The 13,902-nt window shown below is 37.7% G+C and overlaps 1 protein-coding gene across 1 annotated transcript; it reads left to right on the top strand.

Annotated features, from left to right (window-relative positions):
• The first annotated feature begins 703 nt into the window (after window positions 1–703).
• LOC126819134 (thioredoxin) lies at window positions 704–9,814 on the top strand. The gene is made up of 5 exons (XM_050547019.2): window positions 704–849; window positions 6,075–6,179; window positions 6,927–6,989; window positions 8,162–8,227; window positions 9,324–9,814. The coding sequence occupies exons 1-5, from the start codon at window positions 829–831 to the stop codon at window positions 9,384–9,386; spliced, it is 318 nt and encodes a 105-aa protein (XP_050402976.1). The 5' UTR covers window positions 704–828; the 3' UTR covers window positions 9,387–9,814.
• Window positions 9,815–13,902: the final 4,088 nt, after the last annotated feature.

The following is a 13,902-nucleotide window of genomic DNA, read 5'->3' as shown; positions in this document are numbered from 1 at the left end:
TGATCCACTCTGAACCGATTGGATTTTCAACCTAGCCTCGATCATCATTACTAAAGTCGGTACGATAATAAGAAACATAGTCTCGATTATCCAGTTTATGAATAAATCATGAATGAAAGTTGAGCAACAATTCGGATCCTAATCTAGCAAATATCGCAGACTAGCGTTGACATCGAGAGTTGAATATGGCCTGGATACGTTAATTAATGTCTAACTTATAATTCAGATAACATTTCAGGCCTAAAGAAAGACTTGTAATAAGCAGATTTAACTCTTGCATAATGTATGTTTAACATTTAGTAAACAAAATCAAAATATCAACGCTCTGGGTTCAATCGGATTTAAAACAGGTCCATCAATTTGGTTCACGGCGAATGAAGATGGCGACCGTCTTGTTACATGGATCGAATCGTCATAACGTTGTAAGGTCTGTCATTGAGTTAAGTGGCGTGGTTTCCATTCCTAGCTTCTACGGTTTTCTCCGGGTCCCCCAGTTACCTCCAACTGCTAAAGACCCCTACGCATAACCGAACTGTTTCAATAAAATTGAACGATATGTTAGTCTCGAAATGACCTAGTTTGTGTCGAGTGGACGTTAAACTATCCCTCTCCCCCTCTCTCTCTCTCTCTCTCTCTCTCTCTCTGTTTACTGTAACAAAGTGATCAATAATTAATATGATAATCATAACTACACATATTGATGTTTGGGTGGAGCTCTATCGTCTCCCGCATTAAGCTGAGTTTAAAAAGAGCTGTCAAGACGTCCGCCATTGTATTTGAAACATCCACACATAAAGAAACTTTACAGCAGATTATTACTAGATAAGAATGAAGGAATTAACATTGGAGGTAAGAATTAAAACTCAGTTGTTTTGTATCGTGCTTAATTTAATCAGATTCAAGAATTAATCCGCTGCTTCTTGATAGTTAATCCTATTGAATCTATTGTTTATAGGATTAACATCTTAATCGGTATTGGCATCCACAAACACGTACGTGTATAAGATAAAGTTATATACTCAAATCAAAATGAAAATCATTCGTTATTTTCAGTTTTCAAATCAGTATCCACATTGAACCCTTGTAACTGATAACTGAAATGAAATGGGGTTTAACGTCCTTTTTTCTGCACCAACAGGGAAATTTTGTAAAGGGTTATTTTGCGTTTACGCTAACGTGTACACGACGCTGTTCCTTGCCAGTCCTTCCTACGTCACTCTATTCTGACCTGTGCTGAAGTCAGAAAAGCCCCGTGAATGAAGATTACGCGAGTCTATAATACAAACATTCAGTACCATTTGTTATTATTCGGTACTGGCGTTTATTAAAGTCAGAATAACGCCGTGATGTAGGAACAATTCTGGTCGAATTAGTCTGTGATAAACAAATTGACAACCAAATTGGTGTTGTGTCATTTTTTATAACACATGTTTACATATAGATATCGTTGATATCGTTTAGATATCAAGTCATACGAAACTTACGCTGTCGGTCTATAATTAAATCGGCTTGTGAACAGACACGAAGCTGGTTGGACTTCATTTTAATTCCCATTTTGATACGTGACAAGGAGTAGGGTCGCCTGTCCGTGGGGTTTCTCCGGGTTCTCCGGTTCCCCCCCCTCACTGCTAAAGACCCCTACGCGCAAGGGAATTATCGAAATAAAATTTAATCATGTGTTAGTCCAGAAATGACCTAGTTTGTGTCGAGTGGACGTTAAACCCCCCCTCTCTCTCTCTCTCTCTCTCTCTCTCTCTCTCTCTCTCTCTCTCTCTCTCATTTTGATGATTTTAGTCGAGAACACTAAGACGTTTCAAAAGTATTAATTCAGCTTCGATTTTCATGAAATTTGTAATCTTTACTTAGTCTGTCTGTATATGAAATGAAATGAAATGGGGTTTAACGTCCTACTGTTCTGCTCCTAACCTGGGCTAATGAAGACGGGCATACGCCATACAGTGTGCTATGAGGGAAATTTTGCCTGGGCAGCGGCGCTACGGCCTACTCTTATATCGAATTCCAACTGCCAAGAGATCTTTTACGTGCACGCCAATGTGCACACGGGACCTCGGGATGAACTTTCTCGGCCAATGCAAGGATCGAACACCCGACCTCCAGGCTAGCGAGCCAGCGTCTTACCCACTTAGCCACGTGATTCCCCCTTTTGAGTTTCGTGTATATAAAACGGGTAAGAAGCGCATAAAATATCAGTTGCGTGCACTATATTTTCAACATGGCGGTCAATCAGAACAGAGATCTATACTCAACGTAGATAGTTATCTGTGTGTAGAATGGATATCCACGTGTTATGATATATTTAACGACAGAAACTAGACCCCTATAGTATTTACTTTGTAGAGTAGATATCGATATTTTTAACAATACACTAACAACATGCATTAATGCAAAAATGTTCAATATAAATTGTATTAACGACTGTGGACTTTTATTCGATTCGCGCTTCATTATCGGTTAGCTATTAACGTAAAATAAAAAATAAAAAATCAGGTATCACTATGGAAACGAGTGTAAACAAACGACGGTTTCTATGACGATATATTAGTGGTGTCTGTTAATCTGTTAAGGTGTGTTAATTTAGTTATTTTAGATGATAGAAATAATAGAATATAGATTGTAACGACAATAGGATGTAATTAATAGACGTGACATCTATTCCTGTATGCAATTGATCGTTTAATAAAACCAACATCATGTATAGACTATTCCTATTTATTTAACATCGTATTGTAGTTCTTATACACAGTGAGGTCTAAAAGTTAACTCTCTCTCTCTCTCTTTCTCTCTCTCTCTCTTTCGCCATATTGGGGAGGTGGGTGGATGGCTGAATGGTTAGCGTGCGCGCGCTGTATCATAAAGTCTGTCATTGAGTCGACTGGCGTGGTTTCGAATCCCCGGTTGTACGTGACAAGGAGTAGGGTCGCCTGTCCAACCTCGTGGGTTTTCTCCGGGGCCTCCGGTTTCCTACCACTGCTAAACACCAATACGCGCAAGCGAATTATGTAAATAAAATTAAACCATATGTTAGTCCCGAAATGACCTAGTTTTTGTCGAGTGGACGTTAAACCCCATTTCTCTCTCTCGCCATATTTATTTGACGTTATATTGTAGTTAACTATCTCTCTCTCTCTCTCTCTCTCTCTCTCTCGATCTCTCTCTCTCTCTCTCTCTGCTAAATATCTCGTGTGCTTTAGATCTTGTACTTAGAAAGTAGTAAGGTCGCCAGTCAGTCTAACCTCGAGGGTTTTTTCCACTGTTGAATATTGCCCTCGTTCGCTTTAGGTCATAAGGTCTCTCACTGACTCAAGAGGCATGGTTTAGAACCCACGACACTGCTAAAGACCCCTACACACATGTGAATTATTGAACTTAAAATCGATTCATATGTTAGTCCCGAAATGGCCAAGTTTGTGTCAAGTGGACGTTAAACCAACGCTTGTATTCGCCGTCATTGTCATAACTCAGACACGGTGAACTTACTGATATCCTGGTTTACATAAATGGGGATGCTCGATTGAGAGTCCGGGACGTTCCGAATTGATAGAATTGCAATCGAGTGACGCGGAATTCAGTAAAATCGTGACGTAATTAAACACAACGAATATGTTTTAGTGATCCTTTAGAGGCATTTAGTAACTGGATAGAGCAATAAACTATAACACATACTTATGGAAGAACAATTACTGATTTATTTAGGCGACGTTTCGAAGAGTATTCTCTCAACGTTTTCAATACTCTTCGAAAGGTCGCCTAAATAAATCAGTAATTGTTCTTCCATTACGTGTTTTAGTTTATTAATATGTTTTATCTGTCATGGTTATGCGGGATTTTTCTTATTCAGTGGCCCGATTGTCACTATTTTTGGGATTGAAAGAATTCAATTCCGGAACAATAATCGAGTATCCCCCTAGCAAAATCATTTGATACAGGTGAGAATTATACAATGTAAATAGAAGGCACGTGGAATTTAAATGACTGAAGAAAAACAAACTATTGCATCCTGGTTGTCAGCGGCTGAATAACAACTTTACATCCCGATTATCCGGTTTGGCAACTGTTTTTTTTTTAAATTTTACATTCAAGTATTTTTGAATATGTTCTGTGAGATTTTCATCTTAAGAAATCGTGGTTTAAATATTGACACGGGGGTTTGTTATTTTCTTGAGTGACTAATAAACAAACATGCGCTTTAATTAAAGGGGGATGCGAGGCCGAATGGATCAGACAATCTCTCATTGAGTGGCGTGGTTTCGATTCCCCGCTTGTGCGTGACAAGGAGTCTGATCGCCTGTCCAACCTCGTGGGTTTTCTCCTGGTTCTCCAGTTTTCTCGCACGGCTAAAGACCATTACGTATAGCGAATTATTGAAATAAAATTGAACGATATGTTAGCCTCGAAATGACCTAATTTGAGTCGACGAGTGAATGTTAAGGCGTTAAACTCTCTCTCTAGTAGAACTTCTTTTCTCCATCATAACACACAAGGAAAGATTTACCATTGAGTGGAGGTTACTCCCCCTCTCTCTCTCTCTCTCTCTCTCTCTCTCTCTCAACCTGCCCGTTGCTGATCTTTTATCCAACTTTATATTTTAAATAAATTATTAAACAGACATTTATTCACATGACAAGCCCATAATCATCTCTCTGGATTAGAACATACGCATCATTTAATAATTTAACGTTGAAATGGATAATCGGGGCTTTGGTTATCATCGTAGCAATGTTACTTGACCATCGAGGCTATCTTATCGATACTTTATAAACTCATAACTTCGCTCAGACCAAAGTGAGAGAGAGAGAGAGAGAGAGAGAGAGAGAGAGAGAGAGAAATGGGGCTTAACATCTACTCGACACAAACTAGGTCATTTCGGGACTAACACATGGTTCAATTTTATTTCAATAATTCGCTTGCGCGTATGGGTCATTAGCAGTGGGGGGAAACCGGGGGGACCCGGAGAAAACCCATGAGGTTGGACAGGCGACCCCACTCCTTGTTACGTACCACCGGGGAATCGAAACCACGCCAGCTGACTCAATGACAGACCTTATGATACAGCGTGCACGTGCTAACCATTCGCCCACCCCTCCCTCAATATCGAAGACTGTGGGTGACATTGAGTTAAAGACCTAGCTACTTTAACTTCGCTCAGACTAAAGTAATTTCACTATATATATTTGAACTATGGTAATAAGAAATAGCAGCCCTTTATCTAAATCTTACACTATTCATCTTTACGACATCCGTATCCTGTAAGTAACAATTTTTAACTATTTGAATAGGAGTAGTCACGTGTATGAACAGGAAACAATTCGTTAACTGTTGAAAACACACAGTCGGGTTCACCAAGAACATAAACGTCAATAATATTGGCAAATATCAGATTTGAAATAACTTTATACCCGTCCAGGCACGGACTGGGTAACTCTGCGCCAGTGCGCCAACTGTTTTCCTTGGGGCACCATCGCGGTGACGAATACGAAACTATCTCGATTCACCTTTCCCGCTCCCCACGCATGCGTTTAAATCCTTGAAATCAAGTTTGTTACAGAGATCTGTCAAATATTGGGTTGTCCTTTAGGGTCTGAAAAAATATTTGCGTTTACGGTTACTTGACCCTTAAAAATCGGGGGGGGGGGGGTATTTTATTATTTTTGTTTCTCGTGAGATTTGTTCTATCCATTTCTAGCATTTCTAGCTTAATCGCTAAGAAATGTTCTGGAAGATAATATCGGAATTCCAGCGTTGTAATTTGTCCACAAATAAACACGAAATAAACAAGTTATATGGGGCCTGAGAAATAACTAAAAAGATTATGGTCGGCGATTTCGACTAAGCAAGACTACACCTGAATAAATAAAATAAAAGAGAACCAGTTATATACATGTATTGTAATGCATATTGTATTGTATATTGTATTGTATATTGTGTATTGTGTACTGTATATTGTACAGTGTATATTGTATTGTATCTTGCATATTGTATTGTATTGTATATTGCATAATGTATAGTATGTTGTGAATTGTATACAAATATATGGTATTGTAATCTATTTACAGAGCGACTATAAAGATATCTGTAAATCTGCAGGTAATCGCTTATTGGTTCTACAATTTGGAGCTAGTTGGTGCGGTCCTTGTCGAATGATGGCACCCTACTTAAATGTAAGAATTCTGTTGTTTTGGGTTGGTTTTGTTTTTTAAAGATATACTATAATTAAATTATTTTCGGTATATACAAAGCTATCATGAACTGAAAATTGCATAACTCTTCATCGAATTCCAACTGCCAAGGGTTCTCTTACGTGCGCACCCACTTGTACACGGACCCTCGAGTTTTTGTCTCAACCGACCGACTCGACCACACAGATAAATCCCGAACAATTTTATCAGTGAACACCGGGATCTTTTGGTTGGTCAGCCAGCGCCTTACTGATTCCCTGGAAATCTGAAAATACATCCAGACCATTCAGGATTCATGAATTCAGTTGAATTAGAACACCATTAACATAAGAGGTCTTCCATCTCCTTTCAATCTAATTAAACATACATTATAATTGAAGATTAGATAAAGAGCTGGCAGTTCTCACTATAATAGACGATGTAAAGGGGGAATGCTGAAAATTTTAGTCAAATTGCTTCACTTTATACCGAGTAAACCTTATTTTATAATCACCGTAGCCTCGATTGTCATCGTTACTGCTTTCGAGACTTTTTTAATTAGCAACGGACGTTGAACATCACATCGGATTCAAATAAAATGGCATCGATCATTGATTATGGTCTTTTCATGTTAATAAATGTCTAAATAATAGTTTATATAACATTAAAGACCTAAAGAAAGACCTGCAATAGGCAGATTTAGCTCTTGCATAATGTATGTTTCATATTTTATTTTGATTTTTTTATAAGAAACTAGAAGCAGAATATGAAGGTACAGTTGTTTTCGCCAAGGTTGATGTTGATGAGCTGTCGGTAAGTTCCATAATACTCTGGGGGCTTGGTTCAGCTTCGGATTGGTGTCAATTATCAGTATGATACGTCATCGTTCCGGTTCGGAACAATCAAAGCGTCACAATTCTATGGAATTCACTTATTGTTTCTTACTGAACAAAATGAAATGAAATTAAATGGGGTTTAACGTCCTACTGTTCTGCTTCTATACTGGGCTAATGAAGACGGGCATACACCATACAGTGTGCTATGCGTGAAATTTTACCCGGACAGGGGCACTATCGCCTACTCTTATATCAAATTTCAACAGCCAAGGGACCTTTTACGTGCATTCCAATGTATACACGGGACCTCGATTTTGGTCTCATCCGAAGGAATAGACAGCTGTCCTTGTCAGGCCCACCGTTCTGCACCACTGACAAGGGGAATTCTTACTGAACAACTTTTCGACTAGTGTAATACTATGGTCATTGCGACCATATCGTATCTTTAACTAATTATATGGTTCACACGTACTTAATGAAGTGAATGATGTATTTATATATATATATATATATATATACATGTATATAAAAAAAACAGTGATATCCATCAAATTTTACCTTGTTTATGACATGTGTTTGGTAGACCAAATAAGGTAATGGTCAACCGCCACCCTCTCGGTCTCTGGAGAATGGGGATGTTGATTCCATATTTGGGAAGGAAATTAACGTCAAGGTCAGTCTATGACGTAGGGAAATTAGGGGGTTATAAAAGAGGGCGTTGAGCGAAATTCATCAGAGCTCACCCAGATATTCCGAGCAGCTATTATCTATTCTTTATTGAGAACGAGGAACTCCGAAGCCAAACAGTTTAACAATAAAGTTGTAGAAACGATCGAACTAACCTGTAGTTTTATTTACGATCACAAAGGAACCACACAACAAGGAAGTCCGACATTACTACACTAGGTGTCTCTAGTCAATATTAATCAATAACATAAATTAAATCGTATGTTAGTCTCGAAATGAACTAGTTTGTGACAAGCTCTCTCTTGTAGTTCTGATACACAATGAGGTCTAAAAGTTAACCAGTCCGAAAATAACCTTGTTTGTGTCGAGTGGCCGTTAAAACCCACCTCTCTCTCTCTCTCTCTCTCGCTCCCTCTCTCTCTCTCTCCAGAACTAATATTAGTTATTGATTTATCGCTACAGGATCTAGCCGAAGAAGAGGGTATTGAGTGTATGCCGACCTTTATACTGTATAAAGACAATAGCAAGGTCAGTAATATTACGTTACTGGTCTCAGACAGGCATGGTGTGTGGCAACTATCTTTGCAAATAGAATTAGATGACTGCGAAATGCAAACATGGCTGATATAGCATAAGTGGAACGTCGGGTGAACCATTTTTGCAGTCAAAACAAGTTTTGCAGTAATTTACGCTTTTTTTCATTTTCATTATCACCATGATCAATTTTGTCACCCTAATGATTGTCAGAATCATTATTGACGTATTTATCAATCACGTTATCATCAGCAACACCATTTTATTGCAAATATATGGTTCACATCTCAAAATCAGAGATCCGATGTATCATACAAACCTACTGTAATTACGTTCATGTACTGTACTGACCTACTGTAATAACGTTACATCATACCGACCTACTGTAATAACGTTACATCATACTGACCTACTGTAATGTTACATCATACAAACCTACTGCAATAACGTTCATGTACCGTACTGACCTACTGTAAAAATGTTACATCATACCGACCTACTGTAATAACCTTACATCATACCGTCCTACTGTAATAACCTTACAACATATTGACCTACTGTAATAACGTTACATCATACAGACCTACTGCTGTGGAATATTCACAAGAATTATATACAAACCTGATTGGTTGGAGATATAGGACACAGCTCACCAATTATTTCTACTTCGTCATCCACGAAGTAAGGGCCAAAGTTATTTTAGTCTTTCCCTCCCTTTTCCCCTTTCTCTCTTTTGCGTGTCGATCTTTGTTGGCTTTTTAGTGTTGAATCGAAGTAAAGGGTTTTCAGACAGGTTCCGGTGAATACGAGAGTTTGAAAGAGGTTGGTTAGGTTGAAATGTAGGGCGGTTGGCACATGTTGCTCCATCTGTGGTAGAAAGCGTTCAACTCCACGACAATTTCGGAAAAGGTAAGAGCCGATGTAAGAGACGAGAATTAACATTAAAGTCAATGGGGAAAGAATTGGAAATCTGTGGCTATATCAGGGCACTTGGGGTGGGGTCGGGAATTATCGACCAGAGTTATCTACCCCTTCCCCTACCTCTCGTGGCGGCCAGATAATAGATTCAGCTATTTGGTTATATTTTCAGATCAGTGTGATGCCCGGTGCCAATAAAGAGAAACTGAAACAGCTTATAGATGAAAATAAGTAGATGAATAAGCCATATATAGGGTGTTAATTTGAATGTGAAACGTGTAAATGGCTTCATTTGATAAGGAATTTATAAATGTCGTGACTTTGGTTTTGTCAATTTTGTCGACCTGGATGCACATATCTTCGTTTAAAATGTATCAAAATGTTGTGACTTTGTTTTTGTTCATTTTGTCGGTCTGGATAAGGAAGACAGTTGGGGTCAATAAATTGAAAAAAAAATTTGATTACTAAAAACGGTATATGGTGACCCTGAAATTACGAGTTTGTTTGACTGACCCTAATTGTCTTCCGTTTCGATGTACAGTTACAGGATAACATAATTAGTCGGGTTATCCATACAATATCGGTCGTCATACATAGTCGTTAGAATGTACATGTATTGTATATGTTCATTGTTCACTAATAAAATAGATCATGAAAATAAATTGAAAATATTGACAGTTATTTAATGTTTTTAGAGAGGTTTGAATCAAATTCTGCTGTTGAAAATATTGATCACATTTCTGAGACCAGTGACAGTGATTATCATATGTTACAAACATCCAGACTTTTTCTCACGGCAACGTTTGATATTTTAGGGTGATTATTCCACATAACAACCGTCTCTATAGTCATGAGGAGAGAGAGAGAGAAATGGAGTTTAACGTCCACGCGACACAGACTAGGTCATTTCGGGACTAACATACGGATTAATTTTATTTCAATAATTTGTTGGAGGAAACCGGAGGACCTGGAGAAAACCCACGTGGTTGGACAGGCAACCCTACTTCTTGTCACGTACAACCGGGGATTCGAAACCACGCCAGTTGACTCAATGACATGCCTTATGATACAGCGTATAGTCATTAGTGGTTAATATTGAGGTTGATAATTGGCGATAATCATTATCGATGAGTAAGCCAGATTTATTTCCACGGTTTTTATTTGAAATGAAACCTGGAAATAATTTTCTTTTATATCGAATAAAAACCTTAATAGTGGTTGCTATATACTACTTACAGGCCATAATAATGACTTACACTCAAGGGTTGTTCCCCTTTAGCAAATGGACGTCAACTCTCAGTGGCGGAGACGCTTTGTTAGGGATTGGGGGCGGGCGGAGGGGGTTATGCTCTAAGATAAAATATGAAAGAGTAGGGCTGCCAATGGTGATTTGTGACACATCTGGAACCGAATACAACATTCAATTGAATCAACTACACCAGCACACCTCATCTCCCAAACAGAGTTGTCTTCCCTTGCAGTTCGCACTAACCTCTGCTAACGGCTCATTTGACTATGCCACCAAAATTCTTTTTTTCTATAGACAATGATAAACAATACGATAGAAACCAAATAAATGATGGGGGGGTTGGATGGCTGAATGGTTAGCGTGCGCGCGCTGTATCATAAAGACTGTCATTGAGTCGACTGGTGTGGTTTCGAATCCCCTGTTGTACGTGACAAGGAGTAGGGTCGCCTGTCCAACCTCGTGGGTTTTCTCCGGGTCCTCCGGTTTCCTCCCACTGCTAAAGACTCCTACGCGCAAGCGAATTATTGAAATAGCATTAAACCATATGTTAGTCCAGAAATGACCTAGTTTGTGTCGAGTGGACGTTAAACCCCATTTCTCTCTCTCTCCAAATAAATGATAATATTTTCTTCTATTACTATAATAAAATAGAAATGGGGTCATATTTATCGTAGAATAATAAAGTATTTACAAATATACAGGGAATTCTTCCCCAAACATATGGGGTTAAAGGGTCGTAAATACGAATCGCGCATGTCATCGTGCGAAATTTAGAATATACACGTGGATCTATTTACTTTTATAAGGCCTAATACATTTACACACGAAACGTGCAAATTGATGACATTTTCTCCTAAAACTGACTGAGTGTTTATAACGCCAAGAAAGGAACTATTCTGATAGACGTCATTTTCATCATGTAATTTTCTGCTGTGCCCCCCCCCCCCCTCTCCTTGTAACCTGTCAGCGGTGCAGGACAGGCGGCCTGGCAAGAGACAATGTATAGTCGTTCGTATGGTACTAATATCCGAGATCACGTCTGCTTATTGACGCGATCTCGGATATTATTAGTACCCGGACAAAACCCACGAGGTTGGGCAGTCGATCCTGCTCCTTGTCGCGTACAAACTTGGGATCTAAACCACGCCATTTGACTCAATGACAGACGTTGTAGTCAAACACGCATGCGTTAGACCACTCGGCCATACGGTGAGCTATAAGGGAAATTTTGATCGGACAGCAGCACTACGGTCTACTCTTATATCGAATTCAGAAATTTAAAACTAATAACTTTTGAAGGTTTTTATTAAAAGAAGAATTTATTATTCAAAATTAATAAAAATAAAACTTTTGAAATTCAACATCAAACCCTTAAAATGATTTCATATTTTAAGCCGTGGAAAAAAAGCGGTTGTCATGCAAGATACGCCCACATATTGCAAGAGATGGACTGAGAACAAGCTAAAAAGCGATTTTTCGTACAATCAGGAGCCATAATCGAGGAGGTTACGATCCAGCATGGGACAATATCAAAAGGAACCGAGATCTTTGGGATACAAACATATGCTTTAGGTTTCATCAAGTTAAATAAGCGATTTTTTTTGTACAATCAGGAGCCATAATCCACGAGGTAAAAAGAAGTGAGATCTTTGAGATATATTTAAAATTTCATAAAAATCGGATAACAAAAGAGATCTCCACGAGGTCCACAACCTTGGTATTACATACTTTTACACTATGTGCGGACGAGGAGCGATCATGTTGTCGGGCAGTTTCGGTCCGATTTTCACGAAATTCGAACCCAATCGTCATCAGGAAGTAACGGTGATATATATATACGTCCTCATCAAAATGAAAGTGTATAAAAATAATTTGGTTCTCAGAAAATGTTTTCTAAAAATCTGATTCGGTTTTTATTTTGTGTTTATTTTATCAAAAGATCAATACTGGACTAAATGACTTCTCCTAAACATCACAATTTCAATACCTCGTTTATAGCAATGTATGATTATCAGGTATCATTTGTCTCATGTTGATTATACCAATGTTATGATTATCCAGTATCATTTATCTCATGTTGATTATATCAATGTATGATTATCCAGTATCATTAAACTCATGTTGTTTATACCAATGTACGATTATCCAGTATCATTTATCTCATGTTGTTTATAGCAATGTATGATTATCCAGTATCATTTATCTCATGTTGTTTATAGCAATGTATGATTATCCAGTATCATTTATCTCATGTTGTTTATAGCAATGAATGATTATCCAGTATCATTTATCTCATGTTGCCTATACCAATGAATGATTATCCAGTATCATTTATCTCATGTTGCCTATACCAATGTACAATTATCCAGTATCATTTATCTCATGTTGTTTATACCAATGTATGATTATCCAGTATCATTTTTATTATCAATAACATTTATCAGGGCTGCATATTTCATTGAGTCTACAGTGCAATTCCGGATTCATTCAAATTTTATTTACAGAGTTACTTCCTGTAACCGGGGGTAAAAACATTTACATTATTAATGAGACTTTTTTTATATAGAGTTATTTCCAGTAAAAAAAACATTTAAGTGCGGTAATTAATGAGACTTGTTTTAAAAATAAAAACGGGTCATGCAGCCCTATTTAAGTGACGTAGGATTATCGAAGAACCAGAACGTTTTTGGGTTTTTTGTATATGACCTTATATTTTTAAATCTGACAGAATAAAAATTGATGGAAATGGGAATAATTTAAGAATTTCTTTCATGATTGCAATTTAATAGGTAAATCTACCAATTGAGTGTCTTTATTTTGGCTTCAAATGTTATATCAACTATTAATTAGACATTTTTATTAAACATTCATTATGCAAGAGCTAAATCTGTCTATTGCAGGTCTTTCTTTAGGCCTAAAATGTTATCTAAATTATTAATTAGACATTAATTAACCTATCCAGACCATAATCAACTCTAAATGTCATCGCTAGCCTGCAATCTTTAGTGGATTATGAGCCGATTTACTGCATAAATTTACTTCACGATTTAACGATTAAATGGATAATAGATGATCGAGGCTAGGCGGAAATTTCAATCGCTTAGTTCTCGTTTCATAGTGGATCAATTTGAATGAAATTTTCAGCAAATTTCCTTTAATTTATCTAGTTTTTAACTATTATAGTGAGAACTGCCAACTCGTTATCGAATCTCCCATAATGTATCTTTAACATGATACGACCATAAACAACTTTCTAGACCAACGTATGACTCCGATTTTAAGTGGAACGTTTCGGATATTTAATTATTTAATTTAACAAGAGCATCGGTACCGCTGCTGCAATATACGTCCACATTCGTGGGAGTCGGGGGATGCACCAAAATAAATAATTGCTGTCTTTACGGTATAAATATGCAAAGTACCAAGATGATCCATTCAGAATTGCAGTCTGTAGACGATTAACACAAAAATGGGCGTGGCTTGACCCCCATGGGTTGGATAT

Source organism: Patella vulgata, chromosome 4 (genome assembly GCF_932274485.2).
Source record: "Patella vulgata chromosome 4, xgPatVulg1.2, whole genome shotgun sequence".
Classification (NCBI taxonomy): domain Eukaryota; kingdom Metazoa; phylum Mollusca; class Gastropoda; family Patellidae; genus Patella; species Patella vulgata.
This window is presented reverse-complemented; position numbering and strand designations above follow the sequence as displayed.